This window comes from Odocoileus virginianus, chromosome 3 (genome assembly GCF_023699985.2).
Source record: "Odocoileus virginianus isolate 20LAN1187 ecotype Illinois chromosome 3, Ovbor_1.2, whole genome shotgun sequence".
Lineage (NCBI taxonomy): Eukaryota > Metazoa > Chordata > Mammalia > Artiodactyla > Cervidae > Odocoileus > Odocoileus virginianus.
In genome coordinates, this window is record NC_069676.1 from 47,624,157 (window position 1) to 47,638,131 (window position 13,975).

General features: G+C 47.7%; 1 protein-coding gene across 5 annotated transcripts in view; it reads left to right on the forward strand.

Moving 5' to 3' along the window:
* Nucleotides 1–12,735, forward strand: part of PSD2 (pleckstrin and Sec7 domain containing 2) — a 108,289-nt gene extending 95,554 nt beyond the window's left edge. For 3 of the 5 annotated variants that reach the window (XM_020908445.2, XM_070465470.1, XM_070465471.1), the window contains 8 exons: nt 156–246; nt 1,353–1,396; nt 2,462–2,652; nt 2,825–2,895; nt 3,319–3,476; nt 4,498–4,642; nt 5,966–6,109; nt 11,459–12,735. In XM_020908445.2, coding sequence (XP_020764104.2) covers nt 156–246; nt 1,353–1,396; nt 2,462–2,652; nt 2,825–2,895; nt 3,319–3,476; nt 4,498–4,642; nt 5,966–6,109; nt 11,459–11,668 — 1,054 coding nt within the window. In that variant the 3' untranslated portion in view covers nt 11,669–12,735. The remainder of the gene's footprint in view (nt 1–155; nt 247–1,352; nt 1,397–2,461; nt 2,653–2,824; nt 2,896–3,318; nt 3,477–4,497; nt 4,643–5,965; nt 6,110–11,458) is intronic. The other 2 variants (XM_070465472.1, XM_020908446.2) reach the window with 2 other exon arrangements.
* Nucleotides 12,736–13,975: the final 1,240 nt, after the last annotated feature.

A 13,975-nucleotide genomic window follows, 5' to 3' on the forward strand; every position in this document is an offset into this window, starting at 1 on the left:
TTTGTAAACTCATGGAGAGACAAAGGGAAATTCAGGCAGTCTTTTTTCATTACTGCCCTTGATTCTGCCTCATCCCTTCTTGCCGGGCAGGGCAGGGTGTGGGGACCATACCAGGCTCCATCCCTACTCTCAGGCAGAACCATTCCTTCATTACAGAACATTGGCAAGAAGATGTCCTGCCAGCAATTCATTGCCAATTTGGACCAACTGAATGATGGCCAAGACTTTGCCAAAGACCTGCTAAAGGTATAACTTGCTAAGGGTCCCCATGCTCCCAGCTGTGTTTGGGGTGGGTGGGGAGGAGAGAGGTTTCTGCTCCACTAAATCCTGATGGTCCAAGTTCTTCATTCTGGGATCAGGGTAATGATGGCTTTGGGACAGAGGTAGAGACCACCCAGCTCAACACATGACTAGAATGAGTTCCCTGAGTTAGGCAGAGGGTAGGCTTTGTGAGATTTGTTTTTAGTGCTCCACTATCATTATTTCTGTCAAGATAGTGCTCAACACTGCCACCCATTGTCACAGCTGCCACCGCCATCATCTTCACCTTATCACCCTTATCACCACCACCACTTTCACCACAATCATCAGTATCATCACCACAGGGAAAAGCTCACTCATTTCTTAAACATCACAAGGAATCTAGTTTTCTTTTGAAAACTTTTGAAAAGTTTCTTTTGAAAAACTCTGGCTTTTCAAGTTTGGTCAGTTCTCCACCTTGGAGGAATAGGAGCATGTTTGGGGGGATAGATGATGAGTTCAGTTTTAGAGGATGAGTTAGAGGGAACTGATGATATCAGGTGGGCAACTGGATAGTGAGTCTGGAGGTCAGAAAATAAACATTGCCTTCATCGCCCTTCTTACCATAATTATGTTCTTCACTGTCAGGAAGAACTAGTTAAAGTGTATTTTTAAGTAAAATAAAATGATCCCAGTCCCTTCACCCACCTACTCCCCATCTACTCATCCATCCGTCTACCCATCCTCCCATATATCCATCCTTCCATCCACATACCCACCCTGCAACTCAATCATTCACCTGTCCCTACACCTACCCATTCATCCATCACCCACACATACTCTCCTACACAGTCCTCTATACACACTTACCCCCCTATTTCTCAGCCCATTTACATACTTACCAACTCATCTACCCACTCATCCTCAAGTCTATCCAATCATCTAAACAATACTCACCCACCCCCATTCATTCACCCATCCAATGAATAAGTGTGAATCAAGCACCCTCTTTGCCCCACTGGCTGAAAAGGTACTCCCTCACTGCCTCCACATCGCTAGAGGTAGATGGACTCTGACTCTTCTTTGAACTCCTCTCTTTCCCCCTCTCCTAGACCCTTTACAACTCCATCAAGAATGAAAAACTGGAATGGGCCATGTGAGTAGTGCCCATGAGCACAAATATGGGGAGAGAATTACTGGGAGTGGGGCGAGGGAGTGGCTGATGGTACTGGGAAGGCATGCTGGTCACTCTCCATGGTGCTGATTTCTCTCACCCAGGGCCCTAGTGACCCCTGACCAGCTGGCCAGCTCCTGCTGTTGAGTTCCCCTTTGGATTCATTTTCTGTCTTGATAAATAGTGTGCAGTTTTACAGCTATGGAATAGATTAGACTGTGACTTTAGTTTCATGGTGTTCACAACAGGTTTTCTGTTCAGGGGATATTGCCACTATTTTCAGTGATAATATGTATCTTTCCCCTTGGGGAGGTAGACAGGCATGAGCTCTGAGTCCCTTTACAATGCTAGTAATATGACCATATTGAAGTGGTGACTGCTCTTGGCAATGGGGAGAGGTGACTGCCCCCTAACTTCTTCCCCTGAGAGGGCAGTGAGACCTGGAGGTACCCAGCCATCGGGAAAGAGGTGTGGTGACCTTGCTGGTTGGGGAGACTATAAGAGGCTCCTGGGGAAAGTTGACACCCCACTCTGCTGTACTCCCCAGGGCAGCCTGGGTCTTGGGGTCCATGCGAAGGTCCCAGGTAGGGATCGTTAGGAAACCCAACCCAACTGGGCTGAGCTGGCATTTTTCTACCAGGGCTCCAGTGGGGAACCTAGACTTTTAGGGGCCTAATCTACTGACCTTCTGTTCCTCACCATGTCCCTGGGACTTGGGCAGTCTGCCCATGGGTTACTTCTCCCTGGGGCTGGGCTTTCAGAGAGGTCAGGGAAGACCAGGGGGTAAGTCTGAAGGTAGTAAGGTCTCCAACTTTGTGATCAAAGGTGAAGATTGGAGCTTGGAGGCCAAAAATAAAATTTCAGAGGATGAAGGTCAGAATTGGAGACTCAGGTCAAAGGTCTGGATTTATGGTTGGAATTGAAACCCCCTTATCTCTGTTCCTCACCTCTAACTGGCTTCCAGAGGAGTGTTTGGTGGGGAGAGGGCATGTTGGCATGGGGATGAGGCCTCTGTGGAGGTGGTACTCAGCCCTAGTACTTTCCTAGTGATGAAGATGAGCTGAGGAAATCACTGTCTGAGCTGGTGGATGACAAGTTTGGGACAGGCACAAAGAAGGTGACACGGATCTTGGATGGTAGCAACCCCTTCCTGGATGTCCCACAAGCTCTCAGCGCCACTACCTACAAGCATGGTGTGCTGACCCGGAAGACTCACGCCGACATGGATGGCAAGAGGAGTGGGTGTCAGGCAGGGAAGGGGCGTGGGGAGGGATGCTAGTCCAGAGAGGATCTGCACCCCCTTGGCTGCTCCTCTGGGTATGCTCATGCCAGCAGACATGTAGGGGGACACAGGGGAGGAGATGCCGGGATGGGTGTTATGGCCACACTACCCATGCCCCCCCTCCTTAGCACCCCGTGGGAGGCGTGGCTGGAAGAAATTCTACGCGGTGCTCAAAGGGACCATTCTGTACCTGCAGAAGGTGAGAGATTCCCCCAGAATCTTTACCCAGGAAGGGCCAACTCAGCCCTTGCCTTCTGGTGCCCAGAGGTTCCTGGGAAAGGCCTAGGGCTTAGGCAGATCTTGGATCCTCCCACATCAAGGACCTGACTTTGGCTCACCGAGGGCTTTGGTGGTTTCAGAGAAGAGCCTTTTAAAGGGAGTTTCAGAGGAGTAAGGCCTGTTCAAGCTTCTGGGGCCAACTGGGGTGCTGGGGGAGGAGTGCATGGTGATTCTTATTGGGGTGGGCATGGTATCAGAGTGACAGCAGCTGAAAGATGGTGGGATGTGTAGGGACAGAGAGAAGGTGAATGACAGGGAGGGACAGTGAGGGTGGAGGTACGGGTCAGTAAACCAGAGCCTGGTGATGACAGAGGCTTGCCTACCCCTGACCCGGCCTGTCCAGGATGAGTACAGGCCTGACAAAGCCCTGTCCGAGGGTGACTTGAAGAATGCCATCCGTGTGCACCACGCTCTGGCCACCAGGGCCTCTGACTACAGCAAGAAGTCCAATGTTCTCAAGCTGAAGACAGCTGACTGGAGGGTCTTCCTCTTCCAGGCACCGTAAGTAGGAGTGGGTGCCCCCTCGCCCCCACCCTGGGCTCAGGACCTGCCCCACATCCTTGCCTCATCTATCTCAGGGGAGGCGCCCTTAGCTTCTCTGGCATAGCAGCTGTGAGAGCAAATGTAATCGCTTGGCACAAACCAACAGCTCAGGTCCCTCCTGACAGCAGTGTTTCTCAAGTGTGATCCCTCAGCATCTCCTGGAAAACTTGTTGAGGGACTTCCTTGGTGGTTGAGTGGTTAAGACTCTGCTCCCAATGCAGGGGGCACAGGTTCGATCCCTTGTCGGGGAACTAAGATCCTGCATGCTGCCCAGTGTGGTCAAAAATAGCCCCCAAACTCAGAAATACAGTTTCTGTGGTCCCACTTTGGGACCTCAGAAACACTGGAGGTGGGCCAGCAGTTGTGTTTTAATAAGACCTCAAGGTGATTCTGATGTTCACTGAAGTCTTTAAATACAAGACAGATGGACTCTTTGTAAATCATCCTCCACTTAAAGTTGGGGTGATAGGCACAGAAGACTCACCTTATTGTTTATCCATAAGGCCTTCTTTCTATGCCCCTGCACCTCATCTTTCTGTGACTTGAGATTCGGGTTTCATGTGTCAGATGAACTTAAAAGTGGGGAGACTGGCAGGTGAACTCTGAGGATAGGAGCGGTTGTTCCAGGCCAGGCAGCAGGGCAGGGCCGAGAGGGCAGAGTCGGGGTGACCAGTTGCCCAGCTGCCTCTGACCTCCCCTGCTGGTCTCAGACTCACTAGCTCCAGGCCGTTAGCTCTGGACCTGGCTGGGCAGCTTCATTTTCACATGGAAATCCAGGTCTTGTCTGGGAGCTGGGACAGAAGGGAGCTCCCTATGCAGACATGACCAGGCCCATCAGCCCCCATCCTGCCACCCTCCCTCACCCCTTTGCCCACCTACATGGAGGTCTTTGTGTTCTCTCTGTGCTGGGTGCTGGGTGGGGGATAGGGAGTCCTGTTGTGAGAAGCCGGTGAGCCCTCCCCTCCCCTCCCATCCCCAGGAGCAAAGAGGAAATGCTGTCCTGGATCCTGAGGATCAACCTGGTGGCTGCCATCTTCTCAGCGCCCTCCTTCCCCGCTGCTGTCAGCTCCATGAAGAAGTTCTGTCGGCCTCTGCTGCCCTCCTGCACCACTCGCCTCTGCCAGGTACAAGCTCCTGGGCTAACGACACCCCCCCCCCCACCGGCCCCTCATTCAGCAGTGCCTACCCGGTGCCTGGTCTGGGTTGAGAGACAAGCCGAAAGAGCAGACATCCTCCTCCATCCCCCCACCCACACCCCCACTTACACACGGGGAGACTGAGGTCGTACCCCGCACAGTGGTGTGGGTGTGCCAGTGGCGGTGTGTCCTCTGGATGTGGTGTGGTCTGTGGCTGTCCTGTGTGTCGGACATGAATGGTTATGAGTGTGTGTGTCGTGGGGAGTGAGGGACAGGCGAGACTTGGAGAACCCTTCATCTAGCTGCTTCCCTCATCTACCCTTACATGTTTCTTTGTAATCCTTAAAAATCTCCTGGGCTTTCCAGGTGGCTCAGTGGTAAAGAATCTGCCTGCCAGTGCAGGAGCTGCAGGAGACATGGTTTTGATCCCTGGGTTGGGAAGATCCCCTGGAGAAGGGAATGGCAAACCACTCCAGTAGTCTTGCCTGGAAAATCCTGTGGGCAGAGGAACCTGGTGGGCTACAGTCCATGGGGTTTGCACAGTGCACACACACACATCAGTACTCCATTTTTCAGGGATTTTTTTGAGAGGAGAGGATAAATGCTGGGCTACCACTTGCATGGTGGAGATGGGTTAACGCCATGCTTTCCATCCTGTTAGGGCCTTTTCCTGATTGGCCAGTGTCCAGGCTCTTCTCTGTGGAGCCCCTGGGGCTACTGCTTATGTCCACAGCTGTGCCAGCACTCTTGGTGCTCCCCACACAGGCACACTTACCATTCAAGTACATGCATGTTTGTATGTATACACACATACACATACACATATGCAGCCTAGTGCCCATAGGCACAAAGGAGCCTGGCTGTCCTGTGGAGGGTGGGGTGTCCTGTTCACTTGTCTGGTAGTGACAGTGTCTCTGCCTGTCTTTGGGTGTGATCCTGGGACTGTGGCCCTCAGATGTGTCTGGACATGAGTATGAGAGGCTGTGTGCATTGTATGAAGCCCGGGGAGCCGGGCTGAGTCTCGGTGATTGTGTGTCTATGTCAGGGAGTGTGGACACACAAGAGTGAGGGCCTCGCATCTCCTGAGCCTGCTGGGGAGGCTCCGGGGGGAGCTGATGCCGATGGTGGGAGGGGGCGAAGGAAGGCGGTGGAGGTGCACTCATTCAGATGCAAACCTGACTCTGCCCCTGCGTGTTGGATGGCCCTGGCAAGGCCTCGGTTTCCCCTTAGGGAAGCAGATCTCCTTTGGATGAGACCCACCCCTACGACCCCCGAGGGTGGGACCTCACCGTCCGCGACTTATCTTTGCAGGAGGAGCAGCTGCGCTCTCATGAGAATAAGCTGAGGCAGGTGACTGCAGAGCTGGCTGAGCACAAGTGTCACCCGGTCGAGCGGGGCATCAAGTCCAAGGAGGCTGAGGAGAACCGGCTGAAGGAGCATTATCTCACGTTTGAGGTGGGCCCATCACAGGAGGATTTGGAAGGACAGGGCTGGGGCAGGAGGAAGAGGTCAGCTTCTCCTTCCACATCTTTCCACAGTCAGGGAGTCCTGCTTTGGGAGCACTCCACTTTGGGGGCTCCCCTGAGGTCATGAACTGCAGTCACCTGTGGGCCAGTCTCTGCACAGCCCAGCAGCTCAGACAACTGTGCCCTCACCTGTGTATCTACCAGAGATCTCCCTGGCCCTCTGCATCCTTCTTCAAGCCCCTGCCTCACTTCCAGTTTCCGCATAGGCCCATCTTTTCGGGAAGCTTCTACAACCAAACCACAGAGCTCACAAGCCCTCTCCATGTGACTTTCCCCCCTTCACATCTCAGGTGCCTCTCTCACTGGGTTTATCAAGCAGAGCACCGTGGTCTCTCCTTCCGAGCTCTCCCTTTCTTCTGTTGTGTCTCTGCCCCATACCCTGCTTCTGCCCTACAGTGCTCTGCCTTCATCGTATGAAGGATGAGGGCAGACTGAGGGGAGGAAGGCAGGAACCACTTGTCCATTTTGGACTGACTTGCACATGGGGGTAGACAGATACAAGAGAGGCCGAGACCAAGCCAGGAGGAAGTCCCTGGAGCGGAGGGGCTGGGAGTCGCCCATCTCAGTCTCTGGATTTCCACGCTGACTTTCTGTTGTGGTGTAGAGGAGAACAGATAGATAAATCCTGCCTTTTGGAAAAACATGATGCTTTATAGCTTTTGAAAGCCTTCTCAGATCCACTCTTTCTGCAAGGTAAAAAATAACCATGCTGATTGTCAGGCATGATTCTCTTCACTTCCCTTATGTTGACTGATTTAATCCTCATATCAACTGTATGATGTGGGTTTGTTATCCCCATTTTACAGATGGGGAAGTTGAGGCTTGGAAAGATTGGATCATGTGCCTGAGGCGAGACAGTTAAGTGCAGGAGCCAGGATCCTAACCAGGCAACTGGTTGTGCCTCCAAAGCCCTGGTCTTTCTCACCCCCAGCCTGGCTTAACTGGGGGGTGAAGTGGCAGGGCAGATGGACGGTAGGAGAGGTAGAGCCCAAAACGAAGAGCTTTTCAGTTTCTGTGGCAGAGCTGGGTGAGAACAGAATCTTATGACCCTTAGTCCCTGCCTCTCCCAGGACGGCGATAAGGGCCCGAAGCCTGAGTCAAGACCTCAGGCACTGCCAAACCTCCCTCCTAGGTGTTTACCAATTTACAGTCCCTTTAATAGCTCATGAACACACCTCCATACCTTCACCAACACTGGACATAGTCTTCGTTAATCTGATAGGTTTAGCAAGTGGTATCTTATTGATGTTTTAACTTGGTTTAAATGTTTTAAAACAATTGTGATTTAAAAAGCATAGCTAAGATTGATCATGGTTAAGGTTAAGGAATCAATGGTTAAGGAACCATTTTAAGTATTATAGTTCAGTAATGTTAAGTCTTTTCATATTCTTGGGCAACTAATCTCTAGAACTTTTTTATCTTCCAAACTGAAACTCTATAACTATTAAACAAAATAATCCTCAGCACCTTCCTCCTGGCCCCAGTCCTCGACTACCACAGTTCTACTTTCTGTCTCTATGAATGTGACTACTCTAAGTGCTTCATACAAGTGGAACCACAGAATTTATATTTTTGTGACTGGCCTGTGTCACATGACATAAGGTCTTCAAGCTTCACCCCTACTGTATCAGAATTTCTTTTCTTTTGCTCTGCTGTTGTATTTGGACACCACGTTTTGTCTGTCCTTTCATTGACTGACGCACATTTGGGTTGCTTTGATCTTTTGGCTACTGTTAATAATGCTGCCATGAACATGGGTGTGCCAGTGTTTCTTTGAGATCCTGCTTTCACTCCTGCTTTTATGTCCAGAAGTGGAATTGCAAAAAAAAAAAAGAACTGGAATTGCTAAATTGTATGGTAATGTTATTTTCACTTTTCGAGGAATAACTGTACTGTTTTCCATAGTAGCTGTATCAATTTACATTCCCACCAATAGTGTACTTGTATTCTAATTCTTCAACATTTTTATCAACACGCTTGTTACTTTATGGTTTTTTTTTTTGATAGTGGTTAACTTAATGTATGTGAGGTGATAATCTCATTGTGGTTTCAGTCTGTATTTTCCTGAAGGATAATGATGTTGATGGAGAAGCTCTATACAGTCAGCAAGACAAAACCTTATGCTGAGTAGGCTCAGACCATGAACTCCTTATTGCAAAGTTCAGGCTTAAATTGAAGAAAGTAGGGAAAACTACCAGGACATTCAGGTATGATCTAAATCAAATCCCTTATGATTATACAGTGGAGGTGACAAATAGATTCAAGGGATAAGATCTGGTACACAGAGTGCTTGAAGAACTATGGACAGAGGTTTGTAACACTGTACAGGAGGTGGTGACCAAAGCCATCCCCCCAAAAAAGAAATGTGAGAAGGCAAAGTGATTGTCTGAGGAGGCCTTACAAAAAGCTGAGGAAAGATAAGTTCAAGGCAAGGGAGAAAAGTAAAGATACACCCAACTGAATGCAGAGTTCCAGAGAGTAGCAAGGAGAGGTAAGAACGCCCTCTTAAATGAACAATGCAAAGAAATAGAGGAAAATAATAGAATGGGAAAGACTAGAGATCTCTTCAAGAAAATTAGAGATACCAAGAAAACATTTCATGCATGTTGTGACATGACATTTCATGCAAAGATGGGCACAATAAAGGACAGAAATTGTAAGGACCTAACGGAAGCAGAAGAGATTAAGAAGAGGTGGCAAAAATACACAGAAGAACTATACAAGAAAGGTCTTAATGAGCTGGATAACCATGATGGTATGATCACTCACTTAGAGTCAGACATCCTGGAGTGTGAAGTCAAGTGTGCCTTAGGAAGCATTACTGTGAAAAAAGCTAGTGGAGATGACGGAATTCCAGCTGAGCTATTTCAAATCCTAAAAGATGATGTTGTTAAGGTGCTGCACTCAATATGTCAGCAAATTTGGAAAACTCAGCAGTAACCACAAGACTGGAAAATGTCATTTTTCATTCCAGTCCCAAAGAAGGGTAATGCCAAAAAACGTTCAAACTATCATACAGTTGCACTCATTTCACATGCTAGCAAGGTTATGCTCAAAATTCTGTAAGCTAGGTTTCAGTAGTATGTGAACTGAGAATTTCCAGATATACAAGCTGAATTTTGATGAGGCAGAGGAACCAGAGATCAAATTGTCAACATTTACTGGATCATGGAGAAAGCAAGGGAGTTCCAGAAAAACATCTACTTCTGCTTCATTGACCATGCTAAAGCCTTAGACTGTATTCAGTTCAGTTCAGTCACTCAGTCGTGTCCAACTCCTTGAGACCCCATGGACTGCAACATGCCAGGCCTCCCTGTCCATCACCAACTCCCGGAGTTTACCCAAACTCATGTCCATTGAGTCAATGATGCCATCCAACCAACTCATCTTCTGTTTCCCCCTTCTCTTCCTGCCTTCAATCTTTCCCAACATCAGGGTCTTTTCAAATGAGTCAGCTCTTCTCATCAGGTGGCCAGAATATTGGAGTTTCAGCTTCAACATCAGTCCTTCCAACGAACACCCAGGACTGATCTCCTTTAGGAGGGACTGGTTGGATCTCCTTGCAGTCCAAGGGACTCTCAAGTGTCTTCTCCAACACCACTGTTCAAAAGCATCAATTCTTCGGTGCTCAGCTTTCTTTATAGTCCAACTCTCACATCCATACATGACTACTGGAAAAACCATAACCTTGATTAGACGGACCTTTGTTAAACTGTGTGGATCACAACAAACTGTGGAAAATTCTTACAGAGAATATTCTTACCTATCTCCTGAGAAACTGTATTCCAGTCAAGAAGATACAGTTAGAACGGGATATGGAACTGACTGGTTCCACATTGAAAAAGGAGTATGTCAAGGCTGTACATTGTCACCCTGCTTATTTAACTTCTATGCAGAGTACATCATGTGAAATGCCAGGCTGGGTGAATCACAAGGTGGAATCAAGAATTCCAGGAGAAATATCAACAACTTCAGATATTGGCATATATGCATATACCTCAGATATTCTACCACTCTAATGGCAGAAAGTGAAGAGGAACTAAAGAGCTTCTTGAGGAGGATGAAAGAGAAGAGTAAAAAAGCTGGCTTGAAACTCAACATTTAAAACACTAAGATCATGGCATTCAATTGCATCTCTTTATGGCAAATAGAAGGGGAAAAAGTGGAAGCAGTGACAGATTTTATTTTCTTGGGTTCCAAAATCACTGAATATGTTGGCTAAAGCCATGAAAAACCTAGACAGCATATTAAAAAGCAGAGACATCACTCTGCTGACAAAAGTCTGTATAATCAAAGCTATGGTTTTTCCAGTATTCATGTATGGATTTGAGAGTTGGACCATAAAGAAAGCTGAGTGCTGAAGAATTGATGCTTTTGACTTGTGGTGCTGGAGAAGACTCTTGAAAGTCCCTTGGACTGCAAGGAGATCAAACCAGTCAATCTTAAAGGAAATCAACCCCAAATATTCATTGGAAGGACTGTTGCTGAAGCTCCAATACTTTGGCCATCAGATGAAGGGCCGACTCATTGAAAAAGACTGATGCTGGGAAAGATGGAAGGCTAAAGGAGAAGGGGGTGGCAGAGGATGAGATGGTTAGATAGCATCATTGATTCAATGACCATGAATTTGGGTAAACTCCAGGAGTTTGTAGAGGACAGAGGAGCCTGGTATGCTGCAGTCCATGGGTTGCAAAAATTGGACGTGACTTAGCAACTGAACAACAGCAGCAAAATGATGCTGAGCATCCTTTTTTGTACTTATTGGTCATTAGTGTATCTTCTGTGGTGAAATGTCTATTCAAGTCCTTTATACATCTTGAAATTGGGCTGTGTTTTGTTGTTGAGTTCTAGGAGTTTTTTTCCCCCTTTTAATATTCTGTATACTAGACCCTTACTAGATTAATGATTTGCAAATATTTTCCCCATTCTGTAGATTGCATTTTCATTCTATTGATTGTGTTCTTTGATACAGAGGTGTTTTAAATTTTGATAAAACCCCATTTGTCTATTTTCACTCTCATTGCCTATGCTTTTGCTATCATATCCAATAAGTCATTGCCAATTAATTTTGGTTTTTAAAATTATAAGTTAAATTTCTGTGCATGCCCTTTGCCTATTTTTAAAATTGTTTATCTCCTTTTACTGATTGGTGAGAACTCTCTAAATATCCAGGAGAGAGTCTTTTGTCATATAAGGTACAAATGTTTTGTTTTTTTTTTCTTCAATTTGTTGTTTATCTTTTGACTTTGTCTTTGGCCTTTCTCTGCTCTTTTCCCAGAAAAGCCGTTATGAGACCTATATCCACCTCCTGGCTGTGAAGATCAAAGTGGGCTCTGATGACCTGGAGCGGATTGAGGCCCGGATGGCCACCCTGGAGGGTGATGACCCTTCACTCCGCAAGACACACTCAAGCCCTGCCCTCAGCCAGGGCCATGGGACTGTGACTGGCAACAAAGCCCCGAGGGATACCACTGGGTCTGATACTTAGCTGGCAAGGATGGGCAGGCCTCAGAGGCAGGCAATGCCCCTGGAGGGGCCAGTGAGCACAATTGCAGCTAGGGGCCACTCAGACAAGCTCCAGACAGTTGTTAGGCAGCCAGAGGGGTGTGGAGAGCCTTGCGGGCTAAGGAGATGGAGATGCTATTCATGGTGTCGATCTTGTATCCTAGGGCTGCTCTGGGCCCGAGAGCCTCTCCCCAGCCCTCACCTCCCTCTCCACCATGGAGCCTGTTTGTAGGCCAGTTGTGTGCATGCTCTAGATACCATCTCACTGGAGAAGCAGGAAGGGCGGTTGGCTTCCCAGGCTTTCCTCTTCTCATAAGCGCCTCCCCTCATCTTCCTTGTTTCTGAGGGTAGGTCTCAACCCCAGATCTCAGTTTGGACTCCCATGCCTCCTCCTCCTCCTTCCTCTGAGTTGACCAGCAGCAGGTCTGCAGACCACCAGCACTGTCCTCTTCTCCCTCCACTCAGCAGCGTTGGGAACTGCACCCCGTTCTCCTGCCTTGCCCGGCAATAACCCAGCTCTCAGGCCTGTCCCTCAGTGCCAAGCTGTCTCTACTCAAGTCCACCTCACCTTCCATCCATCAAGACCACTACTGCTTTTATATGGACATAAATGTATATATATAAGAATTAAATACATATATAAACTACCCCTTTAGAGATGGTTTTGGAACTGATATCAGAGGATGAAATGAGGTATGGAAAAGCCTATCTCAGATACACTTGTTAGTGAGGAGGGCTGCTCTTTGGCCCCTGGAGGCTCTGACTCTCTGGAAGAGAAAATAGAGATAGTGTGACCTCCTCTCTCCCTGTTTCCCCTCTTCCGGCTGACCTGTGATTTAAACTGCTCTTACAGTTAATGCTTTGGAATAAATAGTGTGTGTGTGTGCTTCCCCGTCTGTCCCACAGGCGTCCTGGGGTGTGAGTGGGATGGGACTGCGGCCCTGCTTATATTTTGGTCTTTATGTTGGTGCTGCCAGGTCTCTTGGGCCCGGAGGTGACCTCTTGTACAGATCTACTGCTACAGGAATAAAAGACACTCTGCCTTGCAAATAGCCACTTGTCAACAAACCCAAAGATGTTTGGTGGGGGCAGCTTATGGAAGCCATTAATTCTTGGTCTTGGGGAAATGTGGAATGACAAATTGTTGATTGTTAGGCTGATATTTCTTAACACTCTTTGAGTGACTCAGAAATGCTAGTTAAGGACATGTCTGGAAAGGATAATTTGCCATGTGATGATCACAGACTAGCATGTTTTAAACCCTGCATTCCTCAGACTGACAAGTGGTGGGGGTGATGGCACCCTCAATGCAACTGTGATGAGTAAATCCTATTTTTTAAACAGATTACTGTAGTTTGGCCAGCAGTTTGACCTCAGTGGTAATATATTTAGATAATAAGATAAGCCAACTTTGCAACTAAGTACCCGACATTTACAAGCCCACTCACGTTTGATGCAAGGGACCTGTGAATCTGTGGAGAGATGTAGTGATTTAAATCCAGATTATTTAATTTGGATCAGCTGAGTGTATTTTATAACCAAACCATCTGGCACCTTCATTTTGCTGAGGGGAAGTTAATGTTCATTTAAGTGAAATTGAAAGAGCAATGTGGCAACATAAAAAGCTCTCTGTACTTTTTCTCTATGCTGTCTCAAAGATCCTTTGAGTTTGGGGTCTGCTTCCCACCTTCCACCTCTTGAGGGTGGGTGAGTGAAAGCAGAGGAGCAGGCTCCGTCCGCTGCAGACAGGTGTGCTTCCCTGAGCACGAGTTGTGCCTCCCATCAGTTAAAAAAAACTTTTAGTTCACTTTCTTAATTGTATAATTATTTATTGTAAATTATATACATGTACTACTGTACTAAAATATTATGTACATTATAAAACATACACAAAATAGAAATTTTAAAAAGATGAGATGAAAATAAATCTAAAGCAAACTTCTAATTTTTTTTTCTGCATTCCAATGGACCACATGTTCCCTCTACCCTTAATATGTCCATTTCCCAGGACTGTCCAAATCCAGAGCCTTGGAGGACAGCCGGTGAGATGCAATAAGTGGTTTGCGCCACCTGGTGGTCCTGGGAAGTGGCTGCAGGCTCAGGGACCCCTGGGGGCTGCCCCTTGAGGACAGCCTCTCTTGAGCCTCCCATGTGCTCATTCAGTGAGAACAGCACTGCACATTGTGCTGGGTGCTGGGGATACTACAGTGAGAAAAGGATTGACCAGATCCCTGTCCACATGGGGCTCACAGTCTAATGCGGAGGGAGATGGTCAGTCACCATTTCCATC